Below are 15,581 nucleotides of genomic sequence, written 5' to 3'. Positions count from 1 at the left end.
AACTTGACATTTCTGCCAAGAACTGGATTTTATTAACCTGAACTCGCATTTCTGCCAAGAACATGATTTTATTGACCTGGTATCGAGATGAGGATCTATAGATCACCAGGATTTTTTTACCCGAACTTGATATTTTTGCCAAGAACTGGATTTTATTGACCTGGTATCAAGATGAGGATCTACAGAACACCAAGATTTAGGTTTGACCTGGTATCGAGATGAGGATCTACAGATCACCAAGGTTTTTATTGACTTGGCACCGAGATGAAGATCTACAGATCACCAGGCTTTTGCTTGACCTATTATCAATCATATCATTCTAGAGATAAAAATATTTGTTATACACGTATCAGCATTGATTTCGAGAATGACAATATATTTATTAAATGTATACCCTTGATAACAAAAAATTACATCATGATACTTGAAATATTCTTTATTGATAAAATGCTTTCAAATTGCTTACATTTTGAGGTTTTGATAATATTACACCTTCAACCATTATTAAGTAGTAAACTCCATTGATTCCAACTTTGTGAATGATGTAAGGCCGCTCCCAGCTTGCTGCTAGTTTGCCAGCCCCTTTTTCTTTAGTAGCTGGAGTAACCACTTTCAAGACCAAATCTCCTTCCTGAAAATGCCTTTCTCTTATTTTCTTATTGAAAGCTTTTCTGAGCTGCCTATGGTATGTGTCGAGTTTTAGCCTTGCTTGATCCCTTGTCTCATCAAGATTTAGAACTTCTGAAGCCATTCTCTCATTATTTTGTCCATTCTCTATCATCTTTGTTCTAGATGTCGATACCACCATTTCTGATGGAGTTACTGCCTCCATACTATAGGCCAAAGTAAAAGGTGATTCCCTCATAGGTATTCGAGGTGTTGTTCTATAAGCCCATAAAACGCTATTTAGCTCATCCACCCAAAGACCTTTCTTGCCTTCTAATTTTTTCTTGATATTATCCATAATGGTCTTGTTTGTTGCCTCTGCTTGCCCTTTACCTTGAGCATAATATGGCGCAGATGTGAAGTGCTTAACCTTGTAAGATTCCAAGAAGACTTTCACCTTTCCCCCTTCGAACTGTGGACTGTTATCTGATATAATAGCATAAGGCAATCCATATCGACATATGACTCATTCAAAAAGGAAATTTACGACATCCTTCTCTTTGATATGCTGCAGAGCTATGGCTTCTACCCATTTTGTAAAATAATCTGTGACTGCCAATATGAACCTTCTTTTGCCTCTCCCTGGTGTAAGCGGACCGACAATATCCTTACCCCATAGAGCAAAAGGCCATGGGTTAGAGACACAATGTAACTCTTCAGCTGGGACATGTATGGCCTTCCCATGAATTTGGCACTGTACACACTTTTTCGCATATCGAAGACAATTCCTTCGCATCTGAGGCCAAAAATATCCCTGTCTTGTGATTTTATTGGCCAATGATCTACCAGATGAGTGGTTTCCACATTCACCTTCGTGAAGCTCGGCAATGATTAGCTGCGCTTCCTCATACGATATGCACTTTAAATGTAGACCTCTAGGATTCTTTTGATACAATTCATTATCAACCAATACATATCTTTGGACACCAGACTTGATTCTTCTGGCCTCATTTTTATCCTCCACTACTTTCCTATCAGCCAAATATGAGATATATGCTTCCATCCATGACGCCCCCAGCGTATCAATTTCCATGACTGCTGATCCTTCAATGTCGATGCTTGGCTTCTCTTGAACACCGATATGCAGAGTATGACCCTCTGTGTTTTCCAGCATTGCTGCCACATATGCTAAGGCATCCACATGCCTATTCTCATTTCTATTGAGATGTTGAAGTCTTACTTTACTAAAATTTTTCAACTTGGATCTTATAAAATTCAAATAATCGACCATATTTTCACATGTTGCTGAGTATCCCCCATTGATCTGACTGATCACGAGCATCGAGTCACTAAAAATCGATAACTCTTTTATATTGAGAGATTTGGCCATCTCGAGCCCCGCTATTAAGGCTTCATATTCAGCCTCATTGTTCGACGCATGGAAACCCAATGTTATTGCAGTTTCGAGTCTTTGATTTTCAGGAGTAACCAACACCACTCCGATGCCACACCCCTTTCCTCCAGAGGATCCATCGACAAATAGTCGCCAACCATTTGTTCCAGCCCATAGATCGTCTGCATCGATAACATCTTCAGGCTCTTACAGCATTGCGAACTCCTCTTCTTCCATGCCCCAACTGGCATTCTCAGATGGGAAATCAGCTAGGAAGTTGGCCAGTACCTGACTCTTTTCCGATATGCAGTTTCGATACTCGACTCCGAATTCATTTATTAGTACCGACCACTTAGACATCCTTCCTGACTTAGCGGTTTTTGCTAGAGTTTGCTTTAATGGGAGATTCGTCATCACAATCACCAAATGTGCTTGAAAATATGGCTTTAATCTTTAAGATGAGAATAAAAGTGCCAAGGTATACTTTTCTATCATCGAATATCGAGTCTCAGCCTCGAGCATTGTTTTACTTTGAAAATACACCGGTCTTTCCAATCCATTTTCTACTTTCACGAGGACAGAACTTATAGCAAAATCTGACACAGCCAAATAAAGAAGCAAACTTTCTCCCTCATCCGGCTTTGTTAGAGTTGGCATTTCTTGCAGATATTTCTTTAATTCAGAAAATACATCTTCACACTCATCATTCCAACAGAATTTAACATTCTTTTTAAGCAATTTAAAAAGTGGCTTACAGCGATCAGAAGTTCTGGAAATGAATCTATTGAGCGCCGCTATTCTTCCCGTCAACCTTTGTATTTGCTTTCGAGTTGAAGGTGATGGCATTTGCTGAAGCGCTCGTATTTGTTCAGGATTAGCATCGATACCTCGCTTCGTGACTATGTATCCCAAAAACTTGCCAGAACTGACCCCGAAAGTACATTTCTCGGGATTAAGTTAAGCTTCATATTAAATTCTCTCAAAATTCTGAATACAGTGTTGAGGTCCCTTACATGATCTCCAGCTTAGATAGACTTGATGACCATATCATCGATATATATCTCGACAATACGTTTGATGAGTTTCTTGAACATCTTCTCCACTAGTTTTTGGTAAGTAGCTCCCGTATTTTTCAATCCAAATGGCATTCTGATGAAACCGTATATTCCACCATTGACCACGAAGGCCATTTTTAACTAGTTTAACACAGCCATTAGAATCTGAAAATACCCTGAATAACCATCACAAAAACTGATTAACTCGAAACCAGCCGTTCGATCGACCAATTCATCAATTCTAGGCATGGGATAGTGATCCTTTGGACACTTTTTATTTACATCAGTAAAGTCGACACAAATTTGAACTCTACCATCTTTCTTAGGCACCACCACAATGTTTGCTACCCATTCAGAATGTTCAACTTATCTGATAATGTCATTATCCAACATCTTTTGTATCTCCATTTGTACTGCTTCTTCATACATTGGCCTCACTTTTCTATGCTTTTGATGCACTGGAGTTGTATTTTCCTCCATATTCAGTTTATACGAACATATCTCTGGATCGATACCGATGAGATCCGACATCGACCATGCAAAAACATCTTGATTCTCTTCCAAAAATACTATCAACTATTTTCTTATATCTACAGCCATTTCTGTACCGATGAACGTATGACGCTCACTTTTTCCTTTACCGATATTAATCTTGTCCACCGCCTCTATGGTTTTTCTTTCCCACGGTGGTTCTTCATGCTTGTTCATCTCTTGAGTGAAGTTTACTTCTTCTCCTCAGATTCAGATAATCGGTATCGGCAGCAAAGTTCTTCAGAATGCTCATTAGAATTTTCCAAGACGCCCCCAGTATCTTGACTTTTCCCCTTCATCATTCCCTTTACTGTAACGAAATTACACTTTTTTTATTTTGACTGATCGCCCCTAATCTCGTGCAATCCATATACGGTTGGGAATCTGAGAACTTGATAAAATATACTAGGTACAACACGCATCTTGTGTATCTGATATTAGCCTTTTTACTACGTTAGAGATTGACGCTCTAATTTGATGAAAGAGCGAATTCAAAGTTCCTTACTCACGATCTTCGTGTTCGTAAAGTTGAAGTAAGGATTCGAACCAACCTAAAGTCTAGGACAACTACAACTTGGTTTTTACTCTTAGGGAACTAGTGAGTAAGTTTAATACTAATACTAGGTTTCTTTCCTATACAAACATTAAAGAAAAACATTAAGATTTGAAATCATGCAATTAAGACAAAATACAATTTACTAAAGAAAAGGTGGAGAGCTAATCCTCCTCATGTGAAAATGACTTTTTGTTATTGATTTAAATAGGTTCATTTGATTCTTCCTAGACTCATAGACAAGCCCTAATGGAAGAAAACTTGATCCCTAACATGTATGGCTCATCTCTAAGCTCATACATGTTAGCAAGTGGAACCAAGCAATGACTTATTTCTAAGCTCATCACTTTGATTCCTAACTAGACACTACACCAACTATCATTTTGGGATAGGATGTAGGTCTAGTTGTTCTTCCTAAACAACTTACCCAAGTCAACAACAAATATTTTCCCTCACATGAGTTGGATTAACTCCCCAAAAGGAAAGTTAGCTCACGATCCTTGGGATAAAGGATTACAAATTAGAAGTACAAAAGAGAGAGAGAAAGAGGAAAAAGAGAACTAACTATCTAAACTCACTTGATTTTTATTTATTTTCTAGAAGAAAACCAAAGTTTCCTCCATTAAAACTATTACAAGCTTTTCTTACCAAACTCCCAAGACTCAATAATTTTCTTTACTAAGGAACTAAAATAATACAATGTAAGGAAAAGAAGTCAAGGGAGTAAATGGAGTGCCCCTTGTCCATTTTCTTCTCCATTTGAGAGAAATCTCATTTCCTCCCACGTGAAACATCAAACCACATTTACTTCATTTTTATCCATCACATTAAAACAAAGTGACACCTTGCCTTTTTTTCACTATTAACACCTAATCTAATTAATTACATGCAAGGTGTCAACTTTGCACCAATAATTTGTCATTTTTGTCTTGACATGCTCCATGATTGATGACTCATCCAATCTTTGCAGGCCCGCATAGTGGGTGGGTAATGCGATCCATTGGCGATTCGGTCTTTGGGCAATTTTACAACTTCCTACTATGTGTAGAGTTCATCATGCCGATTATGCGAGCAGCTCACTTGTCGATTCGAGTCCCGGGTTCAAGAGGTAGGAGCTTCGGAAGTTTGATGCTTCTGTGTGGATTTGGAAGAATTCATATATATGTCGTTCCTCGTACTTTATCGCAGGTTTAACCAATATTTCCATGTTTACTGCGAATACCTGCAAAAGTATGAAAACATATTTATTTCATGATTATTAAACACATAATTAACCAAATTTATGTCTCAATGGGGTTTCATAATACACTTTTGGGTGCTTATCAATATCCATTTCCTTCCTAATATGGCATTGTGATCAGATTGGTGCTTGATGACCACGAATTTCGTCATCACCATTTGAGGCCCAGCTCGCACTGGCAATTTTATTTTTCCCACAGGTTTGGTAGAAGTTCCATTAAACCAATACAAATTGAACTTTGGTGGCTTTAAATGTGACACATCGAGACCAACTCCTTTAAATGCTTTCCAGAATAAGATATTAACTGAACTACCATAATCTACCAATATTTTCTGCACAGCATATCCCGAGATACGCAACGTAATTAACAAAATATTATCATGTGGTAACATTACCTTAGACAAGTCCTCCGGTATGAACATGATTGCCCCAGGAATGCTAGACGATATCAGCTGCTGACTTACTAGCACTGGCTCGATATTGACATCAAGAACTTCTTTGACCGTCGAGATATTCCTTATCTTATCTCACACAATCTTTTTCTAAGGAATCTCCCCCTTGTAAATCATGTTTATTACGCCCAATGGCTTTTCTCTTATGGTCGTTGTTTCTGCTGGTCTAATGTTTCGACCCCCACCTACGTGGCAAACGTCCATTGGTAGGAGTCTCCACTTTATTCGTTTAATCGACAGGGCTAAAGCCCAATTCGGCAATACCATGAATCAATGTACAGGCCCATTAACTCATGTGTCTAAGGCTGAACCTTAGCCACATGGCTTGCCACTAATGTACATTGATTTATGTCCAGATTCATTTCTTATCAAAGAGATAATTATAAGTTGAAAGTTATAGTCTATCACAATTACTTAAGCTACAAGATTACTTGAGCTACAAGGACTCTCTACTCTACCTATATAAATACCAAACTATTTTTCATTCAGAACTACGTTCTTGAGACTTGATCCTATTGATAATTTGGGTACGTAGGCAACCGCAAGGTACAATCTCATCATTCCCCCGATCACCATTATTTTTCTAATTACTTTTCTACGTTCTTCATCTTTTTCATCAACACTTGGTGTTTTGATCATATTTGGTCGAAACATAATTGGCCGCAAGGGTTCTTATGCAAAACCGACGATCACGTTCTACAAAAGTTATGACGAATACTCGACGAGCCTAAGTTCTCGATGCACTTACTGACGATCATCGCGAATGTGCGGTGCAAGGTTAACCTGGCGATATCGAACTACTCCCTCCTATTCCTTTTCAACATCCAATTGCATACGACCGGCTACCGTTCCACCGAAAGCCAAATTATTCAAAGACGGTTATTGCCTCGGCGATTCTTCGTCATCTATTTAATGGATAATGTCCGTCATATGTCTCGAGGCATTCTTGTATTGAAAAATATTAGCGGCCTTGTTTCATCTTTGTCCGGGGCGTCTTAAGCTTATTTCAAAGAAGGAATAGTCGAAGTTTATACTTGTCGAATATCCGAAGTTTTTTCGCAACGTCTACGGATAGAGTCGCAGAATGGAAAAGTTACCTTAGCGTTTACAACAATGTCTCTGACACTCATACAATTAAACAGAAACAAACTTTGGTTTCGCTAATGACTGATTTTCTTATTGATGATATTCCTATGTCGAAAGCATTACTCGATGAGGAAAACGTCGATCTCTAATTGTCATTACCTCCCGGGGGCGATGACTTGAAATATATATCGGATATATCAGCTAATTGCTAGATTTACACCGATAGTCCGCATAATAAGTCCGCCTCCGGTCTTGTTTGTGTCATCTTGAAGCTGAATGAAGACATAATTGAGAGGTCTCTACATTGGGGATTTGACACGTCAAATAATATGGCCGAGTCCGAAACTCTCATTTGTGGTATACGCACAACTCTTCACCTAGGGACGACTAAGTTACGATTAATTATTCTAAGTTAGTTGTTAGCCAATTTGAATGATAATATGCGGCTCGCAATGATAGAATGAACGTTTATTTAGACTTCGTTAAATGAATTGCATGAAATTTTATATCTATCATTCCACATACGGTATCCGCGTTATGATGTAAGGCATCCCGATTCTATCGCGATACTTATCCGTGGAAAATCAAAGTCGTCAACATTATGACAACACCTGGATTAACCACTTATGTTGTAAGATGATTCTAACGAGCTTGTCATCGATAATGTCACCGGTATCTACCGACGATCGATCATGCGCGACGGCGATGCTCATGAATTCTCGATGAATAAAAACTTTATCACAACAAAGACAAGTCTCAATCCTATCCGCCGTTGTTTGGGCGTAAGCGAACAATTTACTAGGCCTCGAAGAAATTCATTCAGGACTATGTGAACACCACTCCCGGGGGCAAAGTCTCGCTCACATAGCAATGACCCAATGGTATTGGTGGCCATACATGCCAAAGGATGTTAAGTGTTTGTCCTAGAAGTGTGTGCCTTGTCAAACACATGATATATGATATGGGTCAACTTCCTGCGACGAAGCGTCATCCAATCCATAAACCTTGGTCATTTGCGAAATGGGGCCTTGACATTGTTGGTTTATTTCCGACAGCCCCTGACAGTGTTCGTTTCTGGCTCGTGGCAACAAATTATTTTACTAAATGTGCGGACAAAATTAACAAGTTGAACAAAAAACCTGAGTTCTAATGTTATAATTTTGTTTCCATCGCAACATTACTATCGCTACGACAAAATCTGACGAAATTATGTTTATTACGCCCACAGACGGCGCCAATTATGTTTCGACCAAATATGATCAAAACACCAAGTGTTGATGAAAAAGACGAAGAACGTAGAAAAGTAATTAGAAAAATGATGGTGATCGGGGGAATGATGAGACTGTACCTTGCGGTTGCCTACGTATCCAAATTATCAGTGGGATCAAGTCTCAAGAACGTAGTTCTGAATGAAAAATAGTTTTGTATTTATATAGGTAGAGTAGAGAATCCTTGTAGCTCAAGTATTCTTGTAGCTTGAGTCATTGTGATAGAATATAACTCTCAACTGATAATTATCTCATTGATAAGAAAACGAATCTAGACATAAATTAATGTACATAAGTGGCAAGCCATGTGGCTAAGGTTCAGCCTTAGACACATGAGTTATCGGCCCATACATTGATCCATGATATCGAATTAGGCTTTAGCCCCCGATTAAGCAAAACGATTAAATAAAGTGGAGATTCCTACCAATGGGCGTTAAGCCGCGTAGGGTGAGGTGGGGTCGAACGCCCCTCTTTGGCATGCGAACAAAGTTCATATGGCAAAGAAGAAAGAAAAATGAGCGGAATGTATAACGAAGTGTCGTGCGAAAAGAAATAATTGGAAAATTCACTGTCGAAAAAAATTCGTGAATTATCGGGAACGAAATAATGTCAAACTAACGTATACGGGACGCAATGTAGTTAAATAAAAGATGGCCGAAAATGCACATAAAAAAATAAAATATGCACAGAAATAATGTCACGTAATAATACGAAATTTGAATTCGACGTTGTGTGCCAACGGAAGAGCGATACTTGGATTATACCGTTGAAAATTAAACGTAGGGGCAGTTTTGTAATAATAGTAATAAAAGGAAGTTAAATACGAATTGGACTCAAAGTATTCGGATGAGATAAGAATTCGGATTAGATAAGAGTTTGGATTAGATAAGAATTTGGAGTCGACAAGAGGTTGGATAAGTTTGGATTAGTCACAAATCTGTATCCCTCCTTGGACCATCAGTGACGTTTAATGCGTTTGAGTTTGCGTACAGCTGTATCTAGTCAAAGCTTCAAAGAAAAATCCCTTGTTCGTTGACGTTCTCTCCACCGTAAATCGAAGAAAGAAAACTAGCATTGTCATTAATGCCTTTAGGATCAAATCAAATACGATGGTATATATCCCAGTCGCTATCCATCCTTTGTATGTTCATCATAGTACTGGGCTACAAGAACTCGAAATTGATCTCAATTGTCAAGTATCAACAAGATAGGCAGATAACTCTTAATACAATCCAATCATGCATGCTTCTCGGGGTATAAGCACGAGCACAATCATATCAGATAAGTACGATATTCTTCAATCATAACATATAATATGGAGTATTTTATCAAAGCATACGTTACTGACCATGGGATACATCAGCAGTGTTCTCTTTTACTCTCTGAACTTTTGATATGTATGGTGTTACCTTTGGCAAAACTTGGGCAGTTGGCCATAAAAGTTTTCTTACGTTTAAATTTTAAATGTAACAAGGGAAAAATATGGTTTCTATCTCCAAGTTACTCTTTTGGAGAAACCTCACATGAGTTCGCTACATTTATGGCGACTTAAGTAGACCTTTGTAAAAGATTTGGCACTTTATTAACATCTACTCATCTGCATCATCTTTTCAAAGTGGAATCTCATATCTGAGCTGTAGCCCATCTTCTTCAAGTGATCCATGTGAATGGGATTCCCATAGACCTGCTGGAGAAGATGGTGAGGGCGATACTGATGGCGCCAGCACTCAAAAACTTGTTTCAATCACACACGATACGGTGCAGCGCCAGGGAGGGAAGGACACCGTACCTGTGTTGCCTTGATCTGACCCGGTTCACCCTTGTGGAGTTAGTAAATCTAGTTTTTGAGCAACTGACCCGATTTTTTTTTTTTTTTTTTTGCAGGTAGAAACGACCGTCTATACGGGCGAAATATAATCTAGAAGAAGAAGATGCGTTGACGATCGTAGAGTTGGTGAGATGGAAAGAAGGTGACAGATATAACGAATACACGAGGCCACGGCATAATCTAGCTCAGGATCGAGCAGCTTCAAATTAGATCGGCTAGGATATTAAGCTTAAATTATTGAGTTTCGATAAAACGTAAATTTGGCCTGTCGAAGAAGACGAAGAAAACGGAGAAAAGTGCGGAAAATATGACAAAGCGGTGTCGGAAACAGATATGTTAGTATTGCTTTATCAGTTATCGTAAAATTTTGGTTAAGTCTGAAAAACTGACGAAAAGATTTGTATTTTTGTCGTCGCAGGTAGAAACGGTGGTACGACGAGAGACAGAAATTCACAAAAATATCGCGAAGAAAAGTTTCGCTCCGCATAATCTCAATGCCTTGTAAAAAATAAATAAGGTGAAGATAATTTTCAAGAACGTAATGTGATTTTTTTTTTTTTTTTTTTGCTGCATGGAGAAACGGCGGTAGTCCGAGCAAAATATATTCAGAAAGAGTCGACGGAGAAAAGTTTTGCGTAACAAGGTGTCAATTAATGTCGTAGAAGAATGAAAGAAGCTGAAAAAAATTTCGTTGAGAAAGATCGGCTCAATGTCTTAGAAAAAATAATGGAGCTGTTGGAAAGTTTAACTCAGAAAGATTCGCCCGGAAGATTCGCGCAGAAAAATCGGCATGAAGCTGTTGAAATTGTTTGCTCGGAATTTTTTTCGTAGAAAGATCGGAACAATGCCTTAGAAAAAATAATTAAGCTGGCATATAGTTTCGCTTGAAACGGAAAGAGTTGTACGAGTTGTATAAGCAAAAACTGATAAGGAACCATTGGCTTTTCCCCAACCAATGATTATGTGATTGTGTGAATGTAATATCATAGAACTAAAAATTCTTGTGATGAAAATAAAAATAAAGTATGGGTTTGCTATTGAATATTGTTGTTGTGACAGAAAACATACCTGCAAAACACTGACAATGTTGTTGATTTATGTAGTTGAAATAAAATAGAACGAGATGCCCCATGTAGAGAAAAACGCCCCCAATGCTAACTTAACTCGGCAAAATTAGACTAAGCGAGTGTAAAAAACGTTCAAACTTCGCCTGACAAAATGAAACGCGGTGACTTAGTCAGATATTGTCGTAGTGATAGTAACGACTAAGTGAGCATAAAAGCGATCGAACTTAGACTGACGAAGCTAAACGCGGTAACTTCGTCAGATTTTGTCGTAGCGATAGTAACGACTAAGCGAGTGTAAAAGCGTTCAACTTAGACTGACAAAATTAAATGTGGTAATTTCGTCAGATTTTGTTGTAGTGATAGTAGTAACGACTAAGGCGTAAAGCGTTCAACTTAGGATCGACGAAATTAAAGCGTGGTAATTTAGCCAGATTTTTTGTTAATAGCGATAGTAACGACTAATGGCGTGAAAAGCGTTCAACTTAGGGACCCATCGAAATTAAACGCGTGGTAATTTCGTCCGATTTTATAAATAGCGATATAGTAACGAACTAAGTGAGCATAAAAGCGTTCAACTTAGACTGACGAAATTAAACGTGGTAATTTCGTCAGATTTTGTTATAGTGATAGTAACAACTAAGCGAGCGTAAAAGCCTTCAACTTAGACTGACTAAATTAAACGTGGTAATTTCGCCAGATTTTGTCGTAGCGATAATAACGACTAAGCGAGCGTAAAAGCGTTCAACTTAGACTGACGAAATTAAACGTGGTAATTTCGTCAGATTTTGTCGTAGCGATAATACGACTAAGCGAGCATAACAGCGTTCAACTTAGACTACCGAAATTAAACGTGGTAATATCGTCAGATTTTGTTGGAGCGATAATAATGTTGCGATGGAAACATAATTATACCATTATAACTGAAGTGAAAGAAAGACTGTATTGATCACCAAATCTTGAAAAGTGCAAAGATAATAACAGAAAAGAAACAATTGAACTGGAAACAGACTACCAAATTTTTGTCCGGTTTTTCATTCAACTTGTTAATTTTGTCCGCTCACTTAGTAAAATAATTTGTTGCGACGAGTTTAAGCTTAACATGTCGGGGGATGTCGGAAATAAACCAACAATGTCAAGGCCCCATTTACATAAAATGACCAAGGTTTATGGATTGGATGACGCTTCGTCGCGGGAAGTTGACCCATATCATATATCATGTGTTTGACAAGGCACACACTTCTCGGACAAACGCTTAACATCCTTTGGCATGTATGGCCACCAATACCATTGGGTCATTGCTATGTGAGCGAGACTTCGCCCCCGGGAGTGGTGTTCATATAGTCCTGAATGAATTTCTTTGAGGCCTAGTAAATTGTTCGTTCTGCCCAAACAACGAAGGATAGGATTGAGACTTGTGCTGCTGTGATAGAGTTTTTAGTCATCAGGAATTCCTGAGCATCGTCAGCTGTATGATCGTCATCGGTAGATACCGAGACTCTCGTTGGAATTATCTAACAGCATAAGTGGTTAATCCAGTGTTGTCGTTATAGTGACGATTTGATTGTTCATGGATAAGTATGCGATAGAATCAGGATGCCTTACATCATAACGCGGATGCTGTACAGTAATGATAGATATAAAATTTCATGCAATTCGTTGAACGAAGTCTAAATAAACATTCATTCTATCATTGCGAGCCGCATATTATCATTCAAATTGGCTAACAACTAACTTAGAATAATTAATCGTAACTTAGTCGCCCCCAGGTGAAGAGTTGTGCGTATACCACAAATGACAGTTTCGGACTCGGCCATATTATTTGACGTGTCAAATCCCCAATGTAGAGACCTCTCAATTATGTCTTCATTCAGCTTCAAGATGACACAAACAAGACCGGAGGCGGACTCATTATGCGAACTATCGGTATAAATCTAACAATCAGCAGATATATCCGATAAATATTTCAAGTCATCGCCCCCGAGAGGTAATGTCAAGTAGGGATTGACGTTTTCCTCATCGAGTAATGCGTTCGACATAAGAATATCATCGATAAGAAAATCAGCTATTAGCGAAACCAAAGTTTGTCTCTTGTTAACTGTATGAGTGTCAGAGACAATGTTGTAAGCGCTACGGTAACTTTTCCATTCTGCGACTCGATCCGTAGATATTGCGAAAAAACTTGCGCAGCGGATATTCGACAAGTATAAACTTCGACTATTCCTTCCTTGAAAGAAGCTGAAGACGTCTAACAGCATGAAACAAGGCCAACGCAATTTTTTCAATGCAAGAATACCTTCATTCAGCTGATATAAGAGTCTTACTAACAAATAATATTAGACAACAACATCATGTTCGCGATGATCGTCAGCAATTGCATCGGGACCTTAAGCTCTTCTAGTATTCGTCATAACTTTTGTAGAACGTGATCGTCGGTTTTGAATAAGAACGCAGGCGGCGCATAATTATGTTTCGACCAAATATGATCAAAACACCAAGTGTTGATGAAAAAAAGATGAAGAACATTAGAAAAGTAATTAGAAAAAATGATGGTGATCGGGGAATGATGAGATCAGTACCTTGCGGTTGCACGTACCCAAATTATCAAATTGGGATCAAGTCTCAAGAACGTAGTTCGAATGAAAAATAGTTTTGTATTTATATAGGTAGAGTAGAGAATCCTTGTAGCTCAAGTATTCTTGTAGCTTGAGTCATTGTGATAGAATATAACTCTCAACTGATAATTATCTCATTGATAAGAAAACGAATCTAGACATAAATTAATGTACATAAGTGGCAAGCCATGTGGCTAAGGTTCAGCCTTAGACACATGAGTTAATGGGCATGTACATTGATCCATGGTATTGCGAATTGGGCTTTAGCCCTGTCGATTAAATGAATAAAGTGGAGACTCCTACCAATGGACGTTTGCCACGTAGGTGGGGGTCGAAACAGTATCCAAGATTGGAGAAATACATAAAGTGTGAATATTATATACCGCGGACTACTAAAAAGAGTGGAAAGGGAGTCAGTGTGGTGGAAAAGGAAGAGCAAGAATAAAAAGGAAGAAAGCAATATGAGAAAAGGGTGTATACGCGGTAGAATAAGCACATTCGGAGAATATTCGATAACAATATTGGCTACGAAGATTTGCAGCGAAGGTAAAAGGAGATACAAAGTTTGGGGAGTGGGATCAACAGCTCGTAGCACTCAAATACTAATTGTAAGGTGATTGAAGAAGATTTGGAGAAACACGGCAGGTAACTCTATCCTTTCCTGTTATGTACATATATAGTAGACAAACAGGTAGTGACTCAACCATAGGCCAGAGTTACACTGGGGGCAGACAAGTCTTGTTCCCTTGCCAGTTGGCAAACTAGCCAGTGTTGTCTTAGTCTTAGTCTTAGTCCTAGTCCGCGACCGTATGGTGGGCATGCAAGTACGTGTTGCTCCATCCGTGGTTGTGATGTATGTGGGGGAAGCCAAGTCCTATCCCCATATCACCGTGGACCTACCCATAAAATCATGTGATAAACGAACTGTAAGATACCTAATATTTTTTAAATAAATGAAAAGAATGTTCCTGGGGATCTATGTTTGGATCAGTGATAGTCCGCGGTTTGCTGCATGGGAGAGTTTCTATGTTCTATGTTTGGCTTTATAGGGTAGTCCGCAACCTATTGTTCGGGGATTCAGAGTTGGTTAGTTTGATGCATGGATATGGCTATATAGTGTAGTCTGTGGCATTGCCTTAATAGTTAGACCTGAGAGAGTCTACAGTTTCGGGCATATAAAGGAGTAGTCAATGACAACTAGAATATGTTCATTCTTCTTCATGCAACATTATGTATTAAACGGCTGTGTTATCAAATAAAATGTGTCTCTAATTCAATCTGTCCTCTCTAATAAAATGTGTTCTCTCTAATAAAATGTGTTTTTCTCCCTTCTCCCTTCTCTCTCTCCTCTCCCCTCTCTTTATCATTCACTCCCCCTCCTCTCAACTGCCTCATGTCCGTCGTTCATCTCTCCTCCATCCATCCAGTCCTCGGGTCCTCTCCACTGTCAAAGGCGGTTTGGCGGTTGAGTTCCGCTCTTCTCAACTGCCTCTTATCCTTCGTTGATCCCTCCTTGATCCTGCGTCCTCTGTCCTCCCACCTGTCGCGGTAGTTTCTAGCAGTTCCCAGCGGTTGGCATTCCGCGGACCTGATCAACAGCATCAGGTCTCCTCCATCTTAACTTACTTATGGCCCACTTACTACCTATAACCTTCCATGCCAAGAATATGGCCTCTACAGATGCCCCTCTCGGTTCCTTTGCCGTCGTGTGAACCCTGTGGTGATCAGCGGACAACCAATGGGACCGAGAACCTCTCCTCAATCCTCTCTTCACTTCGCGGTATGCTGCCTTGTGTTGGTTCAGTTACCTTCCCCTTCCTCATTGGCCCAAGGTCCATCATTGCATCTAGCTGTCCCACGTGGACGCGCATTTGCTCTGACCTTTACCAT

At 39.1% G+C, this 15,581-nt stretch overlaps 1 protein-coding gene across 1 annotated transcript; it reads right to left on the bottom strand.

Moving 5' to 3' along the window:
• Window positions 1-436: 436 nt before the first annotated feature.
• On the bottom strand, window positions 437-15,581 carry LOC147512942 (uncharacterized). The gene is made up of 3 exons (XM_086598828.1): window positions 15,500-15,581; window positions 1,279-2,181; window positions 437-1,092 (listed from the first exon to the last, which is right to left on the bottom strand). Exons 1-3 carry the CDS (start codon window positions 15,579-15,581, stop codon window positions 437-439), a joined length of 1,641 nt encoding a protein of 546 aa, XP_086454954.1.

The sequence above is a fragment of the Coptis chinensis genome, chromosome 3 (assembly GCF_015680905.1).
Source record: "Coptis chinensis isolate HL-2020 chromosome 3, ASM1568090v1, whole genome shotgun sequence".
NCBI lineage: Eukaryota > Viridiplantae > Streptophyta > Magnoliopsida > Ranunculales > Ranunculaceae > Coptis > Coptis chinensis.
This window is presented reverse-complemented; position numbering and strand designations above follow the sequence as displayed.